Source organism: Engraulis encrasicolus, chromosome 3 (assembly GCF_034702125.1).
Source record: "Engraulis encrasicolus isolate BLACKSEA-1 chromosome 3, IST_EnEncr_1.0, whole genome shotgun sequence".
Taxonomy (NCBI): domain Eukaryota; kingdom Metazoa; phylum Chordata; class Actinopteri; order Clupeiformes; family Engraulidae; genus Engraulis; species Engraulis encrasicolus.
Genome location: NC_085859.1, coordinates 35896051 through 35918271, shown reverse-complemented (window position 1 = coordinate 35918271; position 22221 = coordinate 35896051). Strand labels below are relative to the sequence as shown.

Here is a 22221-nt window from a genome sequence, read left to right as displayed (position 1 = left end):
AGGCCTACTACGTAACAGTCTGCTGTACTCTGCTCTAAGAAAAATAAAAAATAAACTCCTTGTGATTGACCTCAGTGTCTTGATTTAGTGTGCAAACTTGCTCCCACATTGAACTCAGTAAAGACTCAAAAGGAACATGTCGAACACGTACCATATCTGTGGTGCAGGGGTATGAAAAAAGTACCTACTGTATAAGTAAAAAAGTAAAGTGATGAGTTAGGCCTACTCAGTGAAGTCACTTGTATTCGAATGTTTTTTACTTAACTCTTCCTTTTTAGGTGGTAGGACTTTACCTTCATTTCAAATTATTTCATTTATTTATTTATTTTCCGGACAATCCGAGACACCAGAACATCCAGATAAGTTTTTTTTTTCCACAAAGCTATCATACAAGTGGAGTGAGTGACTGATCTTTACAATATCCAAGCATCATACCGTCAGTGGATATCCTAAATGAATGACAGTTGACTATGAAATAAGCTGCAAGGGAAAAAAGGAAGCACACAACAGAGCACGTTTTTTTCCTTAAACAAAGACAATTTTATTGCCTTTATGACAGGGGGACAGAGAGCCACATTGTCCTTGCAGTGTCATCCATAGCTTTGATCATTCAAAACAACATTCGTGAGCAGTGTATAAAACCCCAGCACCTGCTAACACTTAAGAAAAGGGTTCATATGTTAGCCACTCAAACATGCCTTACTACTGTTTTTATAAGTGAGTTATAAGACATGTGTTAAGCAAATGCAAAGGCCTCCTAGGTCCTCATTATGATTATATCAACAACAAAGTCCTTATTGACAATGAACAAGAAATGTGTGAATAACTCACACTTACAAAATATTGATTTTGCTTAATTCATGTCTTATAAGTGACTTACACACGTAGATATTTAGGCATGCATCACTGGCTAACATGTCAAACCTATTCTTAAGTGTTACCCAGTGCTTTCATCAGGATCCTGCACATATGGGTTCACACTGACAGTGAAAAGGACAGGGTTAGTGTTCAGGGTGCGAAAGCCTCAATAACACTGGCTTCGACAAAATCTGACACTGTGCACTGCACTTACAACATTTTATTAGTTTTGATTACCATGTTCTGTTCTTCTTCTTTCAACTCAACACTCTACGTTGGCATCAAACAAACAAAAAAATCGTCTGTGGATTCTGATATTTTTTTTGTCAATTAGGTTGAATTGAAAGTAGCTGAATCAAAACTAATAAATTGCAGGACATGCAGTAGTCCACACTTTGTTTAAAAAGAAAAAAAGGGCCCAGGTAAAAGCTTAAGGTCTGAAGCTGGTGGCTGGTAGCTGGTGTGCGGGCCCATTGGCTCTTGTCAATAATTCAGCTCAGCACCATAGTGTGCCAGGGACTGGGCCAGTGGGTCTGTGGCCAAGAGCTAGTGTGGCCACGGCAACAGGAATCAGCAAATCACTGTGTATAAAACACTGACTCACGTTATCTCGTTGTAGGCTAAAAGGTGCTACATGAAATGATTGGTGATCCATGCACTGGTGATTTGGTGATCAAATTCATTTCACCAAAACACTATAAAGCGTTGTCCACCTTTTTCAGGAGGAGAGACAACAACGTTGTATGTTGGTTGAAACATCATTGCCAGCGAAACCATTATTTTAATTCAACTTTTTTTTTCTTCTAAAATCCTGTCAACATATCAGAGCGATTTTATGATACTTTGCTGTACTGCATCTTGTCTTCCATATAGCACCTTGTAGTGTACCTTTTCATTGTTGGAAAGACAAAGACTTCCACAGATTCCTACACCAGTTATTGCACTGAGCTGAGGAGACAACAGAGACAAACACACACCGATTAGGCTACTTCATAAGCTTTTGGTGATGAAAGCTGTGCTTCAGATCAACAGTCAAATATTTATAATTTCTGCTTGCTTACTTGTTATTATTATTATTAGTGTGTGTTTGTGTGCACAAAGTCCTTTGTCAAATGTTGGAAAAAACAAAAGGCAGAAAAAGTTTGAAACTGACTTCGGTTGCAGTGTCCCATGTTTGCCTGTTGGAGGCACTAGCTTGCCAACATGATTAACCAGTACACAGTGAGGAGAGTGGAGCACATGTGGTGATGTTGATGCCATAGGTAGCTGTCTTTTTTTTTTTTTAAACCCCAACCAGATCCACATGGAAAAGGTACAAAAATAAACTGTGATCTTTTAAGTCCACCGACTCTGGAGTTCATAAAAATAAAACATCGGAAAAACAAAACGAAAAAAGACAATACGAGCAAAACTATGTGTCCTTCGTCAGGCCAACAGCTGGGATGAAGCCTGAAACACTTTATTGCGTCTCCATTTGATAAGCGGCCACCATGAGCTGATCTTGGAAAATGTCCACCACTGACGTTGGGGATTTTTAAAAAGACAAGCAATAAAACGAAACAAAAAACAAGAAGAGATTGCGCTCTCTGGAGAAATTAAGGACAATGTTCCACGTACTTCTCCAGTCAGCGTGAAGACTCATGTCCATTGGTGAAGCTAGAGGGGCAATGACAAACTTGCATATGGGAAGAAGGGGGGTACAGTAAGGAGAGAGAGAGAGAGGGTACAAGGGGAGCCCATCAGGTAAGAGAACATAAAAGCTGGCGTTTGCTTTGTGGGGGGATCTGTGGAATCTATTGGCAGCAGAGGTCATGATAGGAAGGAAGGCCATGATGGTGATAATGATGGTGATGGTGGATAGTGGTGACTTTAAGATGGACATCTGAATTGCAATGTGACCCCATGGGAGGATGCAGCTGGCAGTGGAGCATCTTGTCGGCCTGGCGGGCTGGCTGGCTCCAAGTAAAGGAGGCCACGAACCGACAGACCGCTCGCTGCTGGTACTGGGTGGGAGAGGTGAAGAGAGGAGAGGAGAGGAGAGGAGAGGAGAGGAGAGGAGAGGTGAAGAGAGGAGAGGAGAGGAGAGGAGAGGAGAGGAGAGGAGAGGAGAGGAGAGGAAGAGGGCACATGGGGGAGTGGGGGTGGGTGTAGGGCTGGCCCGGACTGGGCCGGACTGGGTTGGGCTGGGCTAGGCTGACCCAGGCTGGGCTCTCGGCTCTGCTGGAGTTTGGCTGGCTGGCTGGCTTCTGGATTTGGCGGCCTAGTCTTTGAGCTTCTGAGAGTCAGTGGCAGCACTGCTGTTGAGAAGACAGTACAAACTACTGGGCACAAGTCTGGACACAAGGCAGGCAGGCAAAACACCCTTCACCCAGCCAGACCCACAAGTACACAGGTATGGGGGGTGGGCTGGGGTGAGGGCGTTTGTCACGAACGACTAAATGGTCTCCATGTATGCCAAAAAGCTACTGAACACATCGGTACAAAAAGTGCACATGCTGTTTCATGTCTGTGAGGTGTTACACCTCTAGGTCAGATTTCAAAAGGTTAGTGGACACGATGGCGATTCAATAGTTTGGGTAAGGTTTAATTTCATCGTTGATTATATAATTATGCCATTAAGTACACAAGGTGCAGCCAAGCCAACCTGAGGCACATCTGATTCAAGGTTATGAATATGGTGCTTTATATTTTCCAGAGCACACTTCCCACGATGCACACTGACTAATGACTCATTGACTAATTCAGCTACTTCATGTACAATCTCACACTCACATGCTGTTAGGCTAAGATGCACAACTTCTGTCCTACTCAGAGGTGGACATGCTGAGTTCAGGAAGTAATAAGTCCACAATGTACTTGTTCCAGTCAATTCATTCAACCAATTGATCCAAGCAGCCGTCTTCAGAACAAATAGCAAGACTTTCAGTCAAAAGACTTAAGTACTAAACAGTAGAAAGGAGAGTCACCGGAGCATCTCATCTTGTGTAAAGCAGTGCCCAAATTAACATATTGACGTCAATACGTCTTCATCAGAGTCAAGAAGCTATTTCAGAGTCAAAAAGCTGTCGTTTTTGACTGATGAAGACATGTGCTTTGATTTAGAGCTGAACGTTTCAACACCAACATCTGAGATGCTCTGGTGACTCTTCTTCCTTGTTTGAGCTTAGTTCTTTCCCGTGACACACCACCAGAGAGTGAAGCACCGGAGCACGGAGGATGCCTTACTTTTCTGAAGTTGTAGGCATCTCGTCTACTTTTTTGGGTTGAAGATGTTTTGTCTCTCACTAAACCAAACTACTTTTGACTATGATGGCCTTGGCTTTTGACTAATGATCACTGGGATGCAAGACATTTACTTTCTCATTCCAGTTAGCCTCTGATTGACTTGGTTATACTCTATGTTCTGATGGCGTGCATGCATGCTAATGAGAGCTATGCCACACATCAGGTTTCACAAGCAGTCCAGGTGCAAGTTAGGAATTAATTTAATCACAAACACAATGGCACTCCTTCACTGGGCCACGCACAACGCTATATGCCACAAGCAAATATAAATCGGACATAATACACATAGATTGATCTTGGAGCAGATGGGAGTGGAAAGGGCAGTGAAAGGTTTGGTGAGGGAAGAACCACGTCCCCACTCTACTTAATGGAGAGGGGGCTATTCAGAGTACAAAATTAAACTTTTCCTCTGCGAGTTTGAGTCCTGCGGTTAGCCCGTTATGAATGCAAATCATGCATGCTATCTTGCCATATAGTTCTGCGCCTGAGCTGACTCTTGTGACCTTTAAGATTTGCGTCTGCTCTGGAGACTTTCAAGTTGCGGGTGGGGGGGTGGTAAGAAAGGGCACCACATAAGGCTCCTGCAGTCACGTCAATAAATACGTAGGCGGGAGCCGCGAGGAGAGACTGCGTGTTTGAGGAGAGTGTTTGAGGATTCACACTTTCCGCTACAGAATGGACATGCTTTGCAGAGAATGGAAAACGGAACAGAGATCTTCTCATCGAGCAAAGGATCCACAGTGTTTGAGTAATGTGGCTGCTATAGTACCGTGGGCTTTGAGTTTGGATTTTCCAGCGTCAAACAAGTCAACTAAACTAATCTTTGACGTCAACAAGTTATAAGTTATGCAACCGGGGGGGGCTAGAAGATTGGGGGGGTGGGGATGATGTGTGCAAATCTATTCATCCTTAATACAGACTAGACTGTCAAAGTACATAGAGGTCCTTGTGCACAACCTTTCAGTTGTCCAGGTGCAGGTGTAAGGCAGGAAAACTTGATCAATGTAAAAAGTGCATTAAACACTGCACACTGGATACTGTTCTTTTTTTCTCTTTATCGAAGACGCACTACTAGGCAAAGCGCGTTGTTCGCTTCAAAAAAATAAAGAGAAAAAAAGAACAGTATCAAGTGTGCAGTGTTAAATGAAATTTTTACAGACTAGACAGTTTTTAACAAACACAGCACCAGAGAGTCACAGGGAGTGGGGGACTAAATGTCAGGAGAGGTGTGTTGTGCTTACTCAAACAAAGGACCCAAGTTTCAAATACCTAGAAAGTGGGTAACCACAATTGCAAACTTCAGCTCTGAACTGCAGGTTACGAAAGCGAAAGCTTATTTAAACGGCACACACCATAAAAAGCCAGTCCATGTTGTTTAAAAAAAAAAAAAAAAAAAACCCTTCAGGTGTTAATAGAATACAGTTGGCAGTTGAAGGAGATATTTGTCGGTCAGGCTAAATCGCAAACATTAGGTGAGAGAAATAACTTGTCTATTATAAGAAATGCTGACGTTGGATTATTTAATCACAAAAAATACTATATACAGCATCTCATTCGCCACAAATAATGAAATCTTTTAACCTAAACGAATACTACATAATAGCATAGGTGTTCCTAAACCACACTTCACATTATATTTACATTATATTTACGGACGGTATATATTTCACAAATGCTGTATACCATGATAAAGTGTTTGAAAAGGTGTTGTTAATGCCATGTCACGTCTGACAAAATGGAGGCATGAATTTGCTTGGTTCTATTGTGGGTAAGATCACCAAGGCATTTACAGTAGAGGCTGCCGATCTGTGCCCCATAGTAAATGAACAACACTGTACAATCATGAAGGGCTTAGTTGTCCACATTTCTATCGATGGGACAGATAACTTTGCAGACGAGTTTTATAGCCATCTGGAAAATGTCAGCATTTTGGGCAGCAGTGGAAACGAAAGTTAGTGTGCCATATATCTTTGTAACCTATTGGGTACTTTCAGCTTCCCATTTCCTTGTCTTGCTTGTGGTGTTTGCTGATACTACTTGTGGTAAAACTGAATGCTGTTTTCTGTGTTCTTGCCATTAAGCAAGACTTGTCATTTGGGGGGTGCGGGGGATGTTTTGAGATCCTTAGTGATGGTAAGACTTGAATGAGCACATGTGCCAAGCAAATAAAAAAAAACACAAGCCAAGCATTTGCAGGAAAAAAAAAGAAAAACCCTTAGCACAAGGTTCCAAAATGCAGCAACAACAGAGAAAGCGACAAACAAAATTAGCGGATTAATCATGAGGGTTGGGATCCTGTTTTAATCTTCTTGGCAACCACAGAAGAAAAAGTGCAGGGGATCATACTGTTAAGTACCAACATTTTGAGGTCATTCTTTTTTTTTTGGACATTCCACAAGTTAGAGATCACAAACATGTCATGAAACTCATTACTTCCACAGGCTTGGCAGTTGCCTCTGCTTAAAAAAACATTTTCCAATTCAATTTAATAAAAAAAAAAGAAACGAAAAGAAATGACGTGAACAGCAAAATTCATCAGGAAAACAGCGGGGATGGGGAAGGGGGAGACAATACGTAAAACGGTTAAAGGCTTTGACTGAATGCCAATGATTGCCACAATTCTGAAAATATATTATTATTACTATTATTATAAATCATTCAATCTGTGACTTCTATTAGTGAGTGGCTTGGTCACGTCCTTCAGTCTAGAAGGAAATAACAAGGGTTTATACAACTGTATAAACACAGTGTACAAATGTGCATGTATTCTTAAATTATATCAAGGACTGTCAGCTCGTATTCTCTTATGCTTAAAAATAACATGTCTGGTATGTGAGCGATCCCAACCCTAATTTGGTATCAAGCTTTTGATTATACTTTTTATTCTTTTCCAAATGGAAAAAAAGTTACAATCTTGTGCAAAGGTTGAAAGAAGTAAAAGGGGGGTAGCAAAGTAGACAAAAACACTTCGCTCCGCCCTAGAGTATGTAGTATGCGTGACTGAGTTTTATGATTGTTATGACTGTTCAGTGGGGGGCTTTGCATCAACAAAATGTAGTGATGGTTGGTTGAGTGTAGGGGGGTTGGGCGGGGAGTGAGGGTAAGGGTGACTATTAGGTAGGGTTGACTGGGAGGGAACTAGGGCTTGGGGTGTTTGAGTAAAGTGAAGTGGGTGGGGTGGGGTGGGTTTAGGGGTGGGGGTGCGGAGTGGGGGTGCGGAGGGGACCTGCGGTTGCTACCTGTGGACGGTCAGGTGTAGGCCGTTGAGGGGGGGCAGGGGGGGCTGCAGCTCCAGCTGGGCCAGGAGGGAGAAGTGGTCGGAGGGGATGTGGGGGTGCGGGCAGCCCGTGATGTTGTTGTCCACCATCCACTGGGTCTCCAGTGGGCCAAGCAGGCCCAGCACACTCATGTGGGTCTTGGTGAAGAAGATGTAGTCGATCACACCCTGCAGCGGTGCCACCACCATCATACACAGCAGAGAGAGAGAGAGGGGGGGGGGGGGAGGCAGAGAGAGAGAGACAGAGAGAGATAGAGAGAGAGACAGAGACAGGTATATTTTGAGATATAAACATTTACAATAAGGTTGTTATAAAATCACTCCATGGTGGCTAGCCAGGGTCAAGCCATACATACATTAATCAACAAATACATTCATCTACAGGAGAAAGCTGAAGTGCAGTTCCTCATTGGATTGGATGGATGAGGAGGAGAGGAAGAGAGGGAGTTGGGGTGGGGTAGAGAGAGAGAGAGAGAGGAGAGAGAGAGAGAGAGAGAGAGAGAGAGAGAGAGAGAGAGAGAGAGAGAGAGAGAGAGAGAGAGAGAGAGAGAGAGAGAGAGATTCTGATTATTACTACTGACTAAGCAAACCATGGACACTATGAATACATTCGAGCGCATAATTTACTACATAATACATATTGAGGCAAGATGACTGTACCATAACTGTCACCAAGTTCAGTCATTTTAAAAATGGGCTTGAAAGGAAATAACAGATGGAAAACCAAATAAAAAAGGGTGGTGTGTACTTTGAAGTCGTAGGTATAGTGTGTGAATGTATATGTAGTGCGTACTAGTAGTAGTAGTAGTAGTAGTAGTAGTAGTAGTTGTAGTGGAGCATGTGTGTTTATGTGTGTCCCCGTGTGTACATTGAAGTTGTAGGTGTAATTTGTGACGGGTGTGTGTGTGTGTGTGTGTGAGAGAGAGAGTGTGTGTGTGCGTGCATGCGTGCACAAAAAGCGGATTCCACTAAAGTTGGGACACTTTGGTTTTGTGAATAAAATCAAAATGCTGGCATTTTCAAAAGCATCATGTACAGATAACATATCAATTGTTAAAGTCAAACAGAATTATTGCTTTGAGGTAATTATGTCGTCATTTAAAATTTCACCCTAGCAACAAATCCCAAAAAAAGTTGGGACAGGGCCAATAAAATGCTTTTTATATTGGATAAGACTAAACACAACACAAGGGATGAGACTGAACAGTTAAATACTTTGACTGATAGCATCATTTTATTCAAAAGTTTGATATTTTGATGTGCGTGATTTCAGCAGCTCAACTGATAGGTGTGTTCTTCAACTTGTTCACCTTTTTGTTATGCTTATTATGAGGCATATCCTGTCTGCAAGAAAACAATTTTGTGACCCGTTTACTCTTATGATGGAACCACACTGATGGAACATAGTAGAGATTGAAATTTGCCACGATTATGGGGCAATATCTAAAGGCGGTGCTCCAAAATATAATGCCTTGGTAGCTATGTATCCTGTTTAAAGTCTGTATATCATTCAACATTCATTTTAATGCTCTACATGAGTAAGAAGACCATAACCAAGGTACAAAGTACCTCTGCACCTCTTTACCATCATATATACTGTCATAAATCATACTGTCATAAATCAAGCTGAAGTATTTATTTTCTATATAACGTGGAGGGTGCATGACTCCATGATTTTAAAAAAATAAGAAAGTTTCATATGTCTCCTAGGTCCATCTAGAATGAGCTTCTCCGCATGCAACACTGTTTAATGTCTGCATCATGTGCATTAATCAAGTGTTGTGTGTTTATGGTCATTTTTTCGGGAGCTGACATTGTTGGAGTGTCATAGTTTGCTTATTGACGATGAGCATGTCATGATCTCATAACTCGTGCAATTATTACACAGAACTCTATATTACGGAAATAGGCCTTATATACCAGCAATTTTGATCATTCAATCTTTCTGTGTCATAGATAGGTAATAAGTCCCTCAAAATATTGGCTGCTAAGTGCCATAGCATCTCTGTGATGGTATTTTATATGTGTATTCATGTTGGCAGTCAATATAGTTCCTTTTAAAATATTCTTCCTTGTGTTATATTTAGAGTTATCCAACTATCAGAACATATTTTGGCCCTGTCCCAACTTTTTTGAGATTTGTTGCATGGGTCAAATTTTAAATGATCACATAATTACTTCAAAACAATAATTCTGCTTGACTTTAACAACTGATATTTTGTCTGTACATATCGCTCTACCTTATTAACATATTGGATTTTTTTGAAAATGTCAACATTTTTATTTTATTCACAAAAGTGTGCCAACTTTTTTGGAATCCGCTTTGTAGTACACAGTACCTTGAAGTCGTAGGTGTAATTAGTGAATGGCATGAGGTTGCTGTCGCTCTCTGTGTCCGTGTGTCAGTGTGTGTGTGTGTGTGTGTGAGAGAGTGTGTGCGTGCATGCGTACACAGTACCTTGAAGTCGTAGGTGTAATTAGTAAACATGAGGTTGCTGTCGCTCTCTGTGTGTGTGTGTGTGTGTGCGTGTGTGTATGCGTGCGTGCGTGCGTACACAGTACCTTGAAGTCGTAGGTGTAATTAGTGAATGGCATGAGGTTGCTGTCGCTCTCTGTGTCCGTGTGTCAGTGTGTGTGTGTGTGTGTGAGAGAGTGTGTGCGTGCATGCGTACACAGTACCTTGAAGTCGTAGGTGTAATTAGTGAATGGCATGAGGTTGCTGTTGCTGTCGTAGGCGCTCTTCAGCTGGAAGCTGTGGGTAATGCTGCCGTCCTGCTTGCCGCTCTTGCCGTTGCAGCTGAAGTTGGTCAGACACTCGCTGTAGCGCAGCTCCTTGAAGTCCTTGTGGTTGTCTGCCACGCCGCCGCTACTCAGGTACTCCACCACCCCTTTTAGACACAGGATTTTATTTCACACAAAACACAATAGAGAGAAAAATGTCTGACTGCAGTGCACACTTAAAATCCTCTTCCCTGAGGAAGGTCAGTAGACCAAAAGCTTGGCTGATTAAAAATAACACAAAGAGGATTTAAGTGTGCAGACGTTTTTCTTGCTACAGTTCAACTGTATTTCACAGTTTTTGTTTATGTTTGGCACCTTTTAATCGAGAGTACGGTGTGATCCGATTGAATACAGAATTTAAAAAAACAAAAACAAAAAACAAGAAAGTTCACTAAGTTTGGAGCAGGCTTCACCCAACAGGGATTTCTTCTTTTTGAGGGTGCTGACCAAAATGTTGTAAAATTGAAAAGTGAGAAAAGGTCGCACCATGCATACATTTCTTTTATTATTACACAGTCAGAGTGTAATAATACAATAAAAGTGTTATAATAAAATAAATGTATGCATGGTGTGACCTTTGCTCTTTTTTTTCCATTGAAAAGTGAGAAATCAGAGATGGCAGCATGGACCTTTGAAGAAGTGGTGGAGCTGGAGTGGTGCTCACACTATCGCCTAATGATAAGTACAGTTCTTAACTGGCGGCTGAATCCCACATAAACCATAAATGAAGGAAGGAAGAGAAGGCAATCCGCATTACCGGTGAACGCCATTACACACTGAAGAAGGGCTCTGCCCGAAACGTTTGTGGACAAATGGACTAAGAAAAATTCGGTAGAGTGCGGTCCTTCGCTTCCTTCATTCAGCATGTCCCCCTGGCAAGACCCCTTTGGGATACATGATTTAGAGATGGCAACCTGTAATCCACCTGCCTTGTGAATCCAAGTTGCCCGTCGCTGGCTATAGTAGATTATACAGTACAGGTCTATAGTCTCTTAACAGACTGGAGTTGCAGTGCACTACTATATGTATTCAGTTCAGCAATAGTTCAGTCTGATGATGAATGCCCATTGTCTAACTCCACTCTTTCAGGTGTCTACATCAATCAATCAATCAATCAATATTATTTATATACCAGACTATCATACATAACATAAGGAAAAATATATTGTAATAAGTATTATAGATAGTAGATAACGAACTATCACCAAAGGCAGATGAAGCTAATTTGGGCAGTAGGCTTGCTCCAGCATGTGGCATCACAATAGCTAAATGCCATTTCCCCCGTCTGTGGCTTTGTCATACCAGAGTCGGGCAGGGAGTTGAGGTCGGCACAGAGGACGATGGGGATGGAGGCCGGGTCGGAGGTCGGGGAGTCCGAGGCCAAGGAGGAGGAGGCGCGCTCGGCGATGCTCTTCAGCTCCGACAGGAACATCATGGTCTGGATCAGCTTGACGTCCGAGAACTCGGGGTCCCAGTGCATGTGGGCGTTGGCCACCAGGAGGAGCTGTTTCTCCTGCGCGGGTTTCATACCTGAGGCAACCACACAGTGGTCAAAACGTCAGTGTTGCCAGACGTACGATGAGAGATGAGAGAGACTTTATTAATCCCCACAGGGGAAATTGAATGCCACCTGGCCATCCACACAGCACATTCCAGACAATAGACAACCATATAATAAATAAGAGCTAACAATAAATAAGCATTAAGAAACAATACACAATAGACAGTCCATCATCCAAAACACACAAAGAGTCACCACAGCATATAAAACACATAAAACCAATAAAACCCTCAGCAGCTGTTGTTAAAAAGTCTGATTGCTGCAGGGATAAAAGATCGTCTGAACCTTTCGGTGGAGCACCTGGGGAGGAGGAGCCTTTGGCTCCTGCCACTCTTAGTGAACAGGCTGGACAGTGGGTGGTCGTCCCTGCCCAGCACACTGTTCATCTGTGTATGATAATGTATGATATGTATGATAATTATTGTTTTTGTACCATAATTTTGTCAATTTTATCATCTGTACGATGCCTTGAAACAACTATTTGAGTCTTGTACGATCATTTCCTCCTAAAAAGCCCCCAAAACGATAATTTTGAGCTGTTGGTACTATAATTCAGTATTTTCCATCTGGCAACACTGCAAAACGTAGAGGTGGAACATCAGAGGTGACACAGTGATTGGTGACAGCACTAGAAAACAAGTGCCAAGTGCAGTCTTCATCTTCTGTGCTCTTCAGACAATGCAAATCTATGGAGAACATGGCCACCTCTAACAAAAGTCTGGGAGAATATGAAGTGACACCTTACACCAGGACCTGATTTGAAATGTCAGGCTACGCATCTACTTATATCATATGAGTTGAGAAAATACATTTCATAAATTTCAGTTCATATTACTTGCGTAGATACCGTAACTAGCATTTCAACCAGTGTGCTTATATAGTGTGTCGAAATGTTCACATTATTCAGCCATTTTTTTGACAGAGGTGAGCTCCCTTCTCCATTCAATTACATTGCTCAGGTATATCTGGGTAAAAACTACACACAGCAGCACAGGCTTCATACCTGGAGGGCAGCAGTGATATAGTGGTAAAACGCAGAAATACAGGGCGTACAAATAAAATATACTTACTAAATCACTGTTGAGTCTGTGTTTACGATAGGAAGATTTACATTTTCTATTTCAAATAGAATTCAGATATCAGTATATTGTCACCACTTGCTCTCAAACTGATATCCATTCTGGTCCTGGCATGGCCAACAACAAATCACTCACAATTCCTTTGGTATTTCTATGCCTAGCTGTGCGTCATTAAAGGACCCTTGATTGATTCATCATTAGTGGCAATTACTGTCTACACATTATCAATAGGGCTGTAGTTTTGAGAGAATAACATCTACCCACAGTGCCACTGCTTTTCTTTATTGAAGGTAGGCATAAGAATCACTGCCACTGCCACTGGTACTACAAGTCTGATACTACCATCTACTGATAAAAAGCTAGTACTACAACAAACCACTTCTTTCTTTCTGTCCGTCTTTGACAGGCAGGTAGAGAGACATAGAAATACAGACAGACATACACATGTATAAAACAAACACTCCACGGAAAGCTATTCTCAGTGCCAAAAATCCCTTACCTGCAGAGAAGAGCTCTTTTTTGACCTCCAACAAAACAGCGACCCCGATGTTGTCTTTGGTCATCACGCGGTTTAGCATGACCTCGGAGCCCTCCGAGTTGGCCATAGCCACCTGATTGAACTCCACTGTGTGTTTTTGCACCAGGGAAAACCTGTGGAAATATGACGAAGAAGGAGGACGATGATGACTGGATTGCTTGAGGGACTGCATTTAACACTGCTATCACGGCTTGACAACATTTTTTCAAAGATATTTTTTGGTCTTCTAGACTTTATTAGTTACAGGACAGTTGAAAGAGACCATTTTTCAGGAGGGAGGGAGAGATGGGGCCAAATGCTGTACAATATGCAAAAATGCACAAAAAGCTTCCATATTCAATGGTAGCGGAGCACACAAAGTTTTTATGATCAATTTTTACTCACTTCTCAGTTTTGAAGAAGACTGCACAGCCATCCACGTGCTTGCGCTCCTGTTCAGACACCAGTTTGGCACGAGACTTTGGACAGAAGTAGCCGTCATACCCACGATCTTTTAGCGTCTCCAGGAAGAGGGCGTAGTACTGCTCTGTCTCTACTTCCTGTGAGAAGACATGAAGATTAACAGGTAGATATGTAAGGGTTTAGCCAGGCCGTAGCCTCCTAGTGACGCAACACTTTTGGTGTTGCAACTAGTCAGGTCAAGAACAATGCAAGTACTTTCTGAGTTCCCGAAAACACAGGAACTCTTTTCACTTTGTCGGGAAGCAAAAAAAACATAAGCAAACCAAGGGAGGCAGGTCACGCCGTTTGGGAAATGTTAATTGGTATGCTCTTAGTCAGACCAAGTCTCGAAGAGATTTGAACATCGATGATAATCAGGCACACACACACACACACACACACACACACACACACACACACACACACACACACACACACACACACACACACACACACACACACACACACACACACGGTACTGTACCATGGGACTGTGCACCTACCTGCACTACCTCAGTCCTGGAACATAAGACTGTTACTATTGTTACTGTCACTGTTATTATTCTATTATTGTAATGTCTACATTCTTTTTATGTTTATCTTATCTTCTGTTTACAGGTTCAATGTTAAATGTTAAATGTTCATTTGTACTGTATTTATTATTGACCACTTATTGTTACCAGTCCATCACTGTTACCTGTCCTGTCTTGCACTTTATGTCAGTCTGTAAAATGTCAGTCTTGTATATGTCTATATCCTGGCATGGTATAGAGAGAAAACTTAATTAAAGGGGCCCTATTATGCTAGTTAGGATAACTTGCATTGTTTATATTTTGCTCTACTGTGTGTAGTTGAGTTAATTTCCAATGACCATGTGTTTTCATGTCCATTATTTTTATAATTGTGTACATGTACCCTACACTGCCTGTTTGAAACGCGTGGAAGTACAGAAGTTTAGACCGTCAACGTTCTGAAATCTCGGCGCAGCATGGAGCGGTTCATCAAGCATTCTATTACTAATATTACGTCAGCAGCACAGCTGCTTTTGACCTGGAATCCAACTCTGTAGCCTATGTCTAAAGTTGAAAGCCAAATAGTCCACCCAATGTTCACAATTAATCTGAAAAGGACGCATCATAAGTCCCACGTTATGTTATGTCTATTAACCATTACTTTTGAGTGCCTTGCTGTGTTCTTTGCTGAAGCCCATCCCTATCCAATGCGAGTCTTCCATGAATGGTTCAGTTTGATTTCAAAATCGCTTGGGACAATTAGGCTACCATAAATTTAATTTCCTTGTATGACTTGCGCATATGAAGAAAGTGACAATAAAAGCTGACTTGACTTGACTTGACTTGAGTAAGGGATAACGTTCGGCAAGAATGTCCCTTTCCCTGGAATAGCACACAACAGAGAGATGCAAATTATCGATTAATTCATTAATCATTAGTTGATAGCCTTATCGATCGACTCACGATTAATTGGTAAGCGCCGTTTCCCCCCCGAAATCTCAATGTTTCTCGAAAAAAAACCTACTTAATCTAAAAATTTTAATTAAAAATTGAGATAAAATGCCTCATTTAAATTAATTCTATTTCAATTCTTTAATCTAAAGGTGATTTAACCCATTGATGCCTGATTTTGCATTGCGCAACATTGGCCCTGGCGCCTGGAGTTGCATTATGCAACATTCACGTTCATGAGATTTGAGACAACTTTATTAAAAATCTCTGTTTGTTTGAGATGAATGAACACATTCTAATGAAAGATGAGGGTCTTAGCATTTAAATGCAATTTTAGTGCATATTTTTTGTGTGCTTCAGAAGCTGAATATAGGTTTTTATAGGCTGAGGGCAGCTTTTCTTAAAAAGGGCTCAGGCATTCAGCACCCTTTTTAGCAAGTGCCTTAGGCACCAATGGGTTAAATATTCCCACTATTCACACCCCTCTTCACATGCCCATTTCACTTGGGTCTCTTGTCAGTTGAATTGTCCATTAATTGCGATTAATGTTTTTTAATTGATTAACACATTGATCGATTAAAGTCGATTAATCGTTTGCATCCCTACAACAGAGAGATGCAGGACACTGACGCAAAGCGAAGCGTAATTTCAATTCTTTGTATGACCAGTGCATGTTAAGAAATTGGCAATGAAGCCGACTTGAATTGACTTGATATGAGCCTTAACCCCCTGAGGTCCAGCCGGTCACCAGTGAAGGGATTTGACACTTCTCCAAAAACACATCTATAACTCTGTTATACTGACAATTATCACATGGAAAGTGACAGGGGGTGGGGGCCATCAGAGGTGTTACATGTCCATCTAATTAGTATTCAATTTGCATAGAAACTGGCTTGACTTTTGGGTTGACTCTTTCACACTTTGTACGGAAACACAACATCATTTATAAAGGCTCTTTTTACTTTTATTTAGCAAACACTTTCGTTTACAAGGTTCAATCTTCAAAAGTCTTGGCTACATATATTTAGATTGTGTTTTTTGCACTGTTTGAAGACCTCTAATTTTTTTTTTTTTGTACAGTTGTGTTCACAATCAATTTAAATAATTATTCATTATAATAATTGGTACAGTTGTGTTCACAATCAATTTAAATAAAACCTATTTGTATTACATTCACTTTACCGTCATATCCTTTTTTTGTTAGGCTTTTCAGAATACAACCATATGTGCCACTTCTGCATAGATGTTTACAGTCAGTTGAAATACTTGAAAAAAAGTCAAGGTGTTGCAAAAAACCTCAAATCCTCTGAGAGGCCTAAAGGGTGGTTTATGCCTCGAGATCAGCGTCACTGCATCATGATGCAGTGAGCCGCGCAGTTAACGTAGTGAAGCCCCCCCCCATCACGCAGGTACTCTGGGGCACCTCCCCAAAATTGTGTCTCGACGCAGGGAGCGACGGCGTGAAAGGGCGAAAATAGGTCTCTGATTGGTCCTCTCGACCAGCCTGCTCTGTCCTCGAGTCGAGAACAAGCGCTACTTCCTTGTTCTAACTTTGGTCGGTCTACGGACTGTGAGCTCTTCATGAAATAAGTTGCCCGTGCTTTGTTGTTTGATTTATTTACACGAACCAAAGACAACACATGCGCTTGCAAGTTACGACGCTGAAGTTATTTGGACAGTTGAACAGTGGTTCCGAGGTCGAGGAAACATTCCGCTTCGTCCTCGACAAATGAGCCACTTCTTTGTTCCAAACTACCACTGTGGCTGCCAGTGCGATCAAACATGCACGTGATATAAAGATTTAATGTTTCATTTTCATTCTCGTCGAGTCTGTGATGCTAAAAAACAACCGACACGTCTAGTTTACTCTTTGTATTGAAGGCAGTTTCAGCGTGGAATGACATCGCGCAGACCGTGCTTCAAAACAGGGCATAAACCAAAATTAACTGCATCATGGCTGCGACAAGCTCACTCTGTGGCACAAGTAGGAAGCATAACCCGCCCTTTAGACTCCAGAGAATTAAACAGCCTGTACCTGTAGACTGATGATGTCCGCATCACAGTGGGTGATCTCCTCCATGATGCCTTTCTTCCTGTACTCCCAGTTGAGGGCCCAGGAGGGGCAGTAGCCGTACAGCTGCCGCGTGGCGTACTTGTCGCACAGCACGTTGTAGCTCATGACTGTGAACACAGCTGAGGAGGAGGAGGAGGAGGAGGAGGAGAAGGAGAAGGAGAAGGAGAAGGAGAAGGAGAAGGAGAAGGAGAAGGAGAAGGAGAAGGAGAAGGAGAAGAAGAAGGAGAAGAAGAAATAATTTATTTCTAAGGTGAAGGCGCTGGCTGAAGGTTGCATTTATTCTAAAAAAAAAAAACCTGTTGTAATGCAAGTAATAAAGCCAGCCAATTCAGAACATGTCCATGTTGCAACGCAAAACACTTACAGTATATTAAGACAATGGAAATGTATGTGCTTACCTGAGGAAGCAACTTGATCTCTCTCTTTCAAAGTGATCCATGGTCTTTGAGGAAGCTGCTCCGGATGAACTGAGTGAAAATATATTTTAAAATACATTACATGTCAGTAAAATAAAGAATCAACATATCATCATCATATATATTGGTTTTTTTTCCCTGTTTCCCTGGATGCCAAACATGACATACACTTCACCTGCGAGATTGTCAAGCATGTAGTTCAAAAGCTTTCTGGTTCCATCGGGCTCCTGATACAGGTTAAGGATGTCTTGAGATAATGGGTTACCTTGGAAAAAACAAAATTAGACAGAGTTCAACGAAATGCAACACTTTTCGTTTAAAAAAAACTGAAGTCTAGACAAAAGCTCTTGCAGAATGTGCTGTATCACACACCTTTTAGACCCAGGGTTTGTAAGCGAAACAACCGCCCAAGTTCATAAGGCAAAACTCGTAAACAATTGTTGTTCAAAAGCAATTCCCTGAGGAAAAGAAAAAAGAAAAAACAAACAAAAAAACGTGAAAATGTTGTCCTCAAATGATAAGAACTCCATTTACAATTTTGAAACCACAATGAGGTTCATACAAATCAAGACACATACTGTACGACAGACAAAGCAAAGAAAGACCACAGAAAACCCCTTTCCATGCAGATCACCTGATTACCCCTTTCCTTTCTTCAAAAAGAAAGGAAACATGATTCACAACTGCAAATGTAGTTTTTCAGTCCTTGAAGAGTACACTGAAGCCCATTTTTAACCTGTTGAATTGTGAATTCTTACTTTGACTAAATGCTTGTTTTGAAGAAGACAAAATAATGCCTTGGAAATATATTGTCTTTCGCTGAACAGTTGATAGTCAAGGTAGGTGGTGGGCTTAGTCGTATCAGAGACACAACATAACATTAAAAAGGATAATATCTTTGGAAATTCCATTCCAAATTCCATTCGTCGAATCGCAACACCAAATATTTCTCTTTTCAGGGGACCTAGTCAAGGTGTGAGGTATGAGGACACGTTAACTATACTGTGAAAAGCTGGGGGAAATCCTTAAGTTCTACATGGTTTGCTTTCAACTATGAACTGTATGGCTATCTGTTTGGCAATAACACGGCGGTGACGCCAAGTTGACACGTTCCATATCGCCTGTCGTATGCGATACCCGAGAGAGAAAATGTTACTTGAAAGCTTCTATTGAAGAAATGCATTGGAAGTGATTCATACTGTGCTTTCAACCTACGAATATACAGCTACGTAATCTATGTGGCATCACGGCATGGACGCACAAAGGTGACACAGTGACACATCGTAAAGGTGACATATCGGCAGCCGGTCTCGGTACCTGAGAGAGACCATGTTGCCGAGTTCTGCGGGCAGGCTGCGGAGCTTGTTGGACGACAGGTTCAGGTAGACCAGGTTGGGGAGCTTGGCGATGTCGGGCGGGATGCGACTCAGGTTGTTGTTGTTGATGTGCAGTGCCGTCAGGTGGGTGAGGTTCCAGAGCGAGCTGCTCAGGTTGCGCACCCTTCCTGAAAGTCAAGTAAAAAAAAAAAAAAAAACCTTCACACATATTCAAATGCCAGATGAAAGAGTTCAAGAAAATACACACAGAAATGCAGTAAGCAGCTCCCATTAACTTATTTTTTTGATCATTAGCACGAGTTTGAGCAACGGAACGACATGTTGAAATTGGCAGGAATTCTAATGATCAATCAAGTACAGCCGTGTTAGTTACAGTAGGCCTACTGCAATATAGCGAAAAGCTTTGGTAAACAAAATAGAATAGAGTTCCTTTTGTTGTCACTGTGCACATGTACAATTTAAACCATACAGTATACAGAATGAAATGGAAGCATCGCACTTGCCAGTACAACAAGGAAAACCATTTAATATATATATTTAAACCAACCAGATATTTCCAATTCGGCCCAGTGCGACTTCTTCCCATTTGCCGCCTCTTCCGCGGACATGATGGTGTACAATCGCCTTGGATCCGGGGGATCATATTTTTCCTTTGGCATTCCGGTTAATCTGACGGGAGGAAGAGGTGAGAGACTTTGACTTTTAAAAAGCTTTTATGACAGAATTCATGTCGTTAATACACATAGCTCCCTAGCCTAGGAAAGAAAAAAATAAAGAAAGAAAAGAAAAAGATACATCTATACAGTCCATCATACTAGGCTTGCAGGCACCACAAAAACAGAGCTACATTTCAAGCTCTTCACAAGGAAAGAGGGGTAGGCTGTCACCAGCTGGGACCTACACACATTACATCACCACATCGCCACCTTTCCCATTTGGTCAAATGGTTTTGCATAGGTCCTATGAGGGCAATGACCAAGGGCATCTGCAACTAGGTGTGCAAATGACAACACTGCAACTTTTTGACATATCAGACTAGAGCATAATCTGCGAGCTGCGAGATGTCATGTAAGGAAAGACAGCAACCATAATTGCAACTAGCAATTGGTGGCAATGTGGTGTGTAAGCTTACTGCATAACAGCATGCATTCATATATGAAACATACACCGGCCTCTTTACTTACAAGGAGAGAGAGAGAGAGAGAGAGAGAGAGAGAGAGAGAGAGAGAGAGAGAGAGAGAGAGAGAGAGAGAGTGTGTGTGTGTGTGTGTGTGTGTGTGTTGTCGATGATGTTGTGACTAGATCAATAATTAACAGGTTACCACAAAGGTATAGCCTTGATGCATTCATATTTTGGCTGAAGTTAAATGAGGCATAACATCTGGTGGAATGTTCCAATCACACACGGTATATTATAAGGAAAATACAATAATATAATAATACATTCAATATAATTGGCACGCACATGCACATGCTTTCCCCAATTTGGACAAATCATAGGTCAGTGTACGTAGGTCAGGGTTTCAACTGCACAACGATAATGGGAGGTAGAACTAATGGTTAGCTTGCAGCTGTTAGCTGCACACGCAAGCAAGCATGCATCATCGCTGCCTCAGAACAGCACAGGCAGAGCCGTGACCCTTCCAAATGTTCATTGAACACATTTAACACGTGGCTGCGGTGGTCTCTAAATCTAGAGAGATTAACATTATTTACATACATGTTTATCCAGATTGACAAATCTCTTGCATATTTGTTATTCAATCCCTTATCGGGCAAAATATTGAGGGAGTCAGACTAAGCAGACTTATGTAACGCTCTTGAGTGTATTGCACAGTGACGACAGTGTCGAAATAATGTCGAAACACCAAAACAAACTTTCCAAACGGGTGGGATGTTGGCAAACGTTCTTACCCCTTTGCATGTTTATCTCCGAGGAAAAACAAATGTTACCAATTACTCTGTTGTCAGGTAACTTACAACTACGTTAAAAGCGCTGTAAGGGCAAATGTCACAGAAATAAGTTCATCAACAGTTCACGACAACAATGACAAGCACTGACGATCTAATGCAAGGCACCTTTTCTTGCTTAATGACTATGCAACTATACAACTGCAGACAGCCAGAGTAGCACATGTCACTCTTCTGTCAAAAGTAACAGTTGCACAGGCCTGCGTAAACATGAAAGAAGTTTGGCACTGGCAGTCTTGTGCGCCTATGTCGGCACTTCAAGTCGTCCAAGTCCTGCTCTAAAACGCTAGTACACATGCGTTTCTGTGATAGACAATATACATTACTGCGTTTTGTGCATAGTGAACATAAACAGTGAATGATCTAATGTACCCATAGGTCTACATAGGCCTTGGTCAAGAAGACAGACAACGGAGCACACCCTCTTTCGAGCTGAGCTGACCAAAAAACCTCGGAGGCGGAGTAAACAAATTAGCTAGCTCACAAGCTACGCGAAATTCACCAATATTCGAGCGTATCCAAGCACGTCGGTGGTCTCACAGAAAAAGTTAACCTAGGACACTTGTGATTACCTGCATTCGGAGGGTTGGAGAGGAGAATCGTGAGAAATATTGTCAAAGACATGCAGGCAGAAGTGTGTTGTTCCGTTCAGCCTGTAGACGTTCCTGAGAGGGAGAGGGAAGGACAACAATCATGGCTTCCGCTCGAGACTTCCAACACCTCCACTACTCGGGGAAGAAGAAAAGTTAGAAGGGGAAATATTTCCCGAAATATCCCCACGATTCAAAATAAGCAAACATTCACATTTTCCTTGATTTCCATCGTTGTGTCATTGAAAAAGAAAGAAACATGTCTCACATTACCTGACAAATAGAAACACCACACATTTCGTGAAATGGAAAATTCTATTGTAGGACAATTTTAGAGGGAGCTCAAGCATTTCATGACATGGAAAATTGTCAGTGACAACACATAAACAATAGTTATTTGCATCACTTTCAACTGCATAAGTGTCTCGGCAGAATTATCAAGTAGTACGTATTTCAAGTGCATACACCTTTAAGCTGTTAAAGTTGGAGAGGTGAGGTCTCAAACGCATTGGAAATATTTCACATATTTTTAATCAGAGCCAAAATGTTA

At 41.7% G+C, this 22221-nt stretch overlaps 1 protein-coding gene across 3 annotated transcripts; it reads right to left on the bottom strand.

Moving 5' to 3' along the window:
- Positions 1-516: 516 nt before the first annotated feature.
- Positions 517-22172, bottom strand: cnot6l (CCR4-NOT transcription complex, subunit 6-like). Of its 3 annotated transcripts, none has more exons than XM_063195281.1 (13): positions 21654-22172; positions 19658-19779; positions 19091-19277; positions 18146-18231; positions 17949-18038; positions 17756-17824; positions 17319-17476; positions 13764-13918; positions 13341-13492; positions 11504-11731; positions 10100-10308; positions 7383-7588; positions 517-3155 (listed from the first exon to the last, which is right to left on the bottom strand). In XM_063195281.1, exons 2-13 carry the CDS (start codon positions 19767-19769, stop codon positions 3119-3121), a joined length of 1689 nt encoding a protein of 562 aa, XP_063051351.1. In that variant the 5' UTR covers positions 19770-19779; positions 21654-22172; the 3' UTR covers positions 517-3118. The 3 variants fall into 3 exon arrangements, with proteins under 3 accessions (XP_063051351.1, XP_063051352.1, XP_063051354.1); XM_063195282.1 differs by having other exon boundaries at positions 517-3152; XM_063195284.1 differs by having other exon boundaries at positions 517-7588; positions 21654-22171.
- Between the last annotated feature and the right edge of the window lie 49 nt (positions 22173-22221).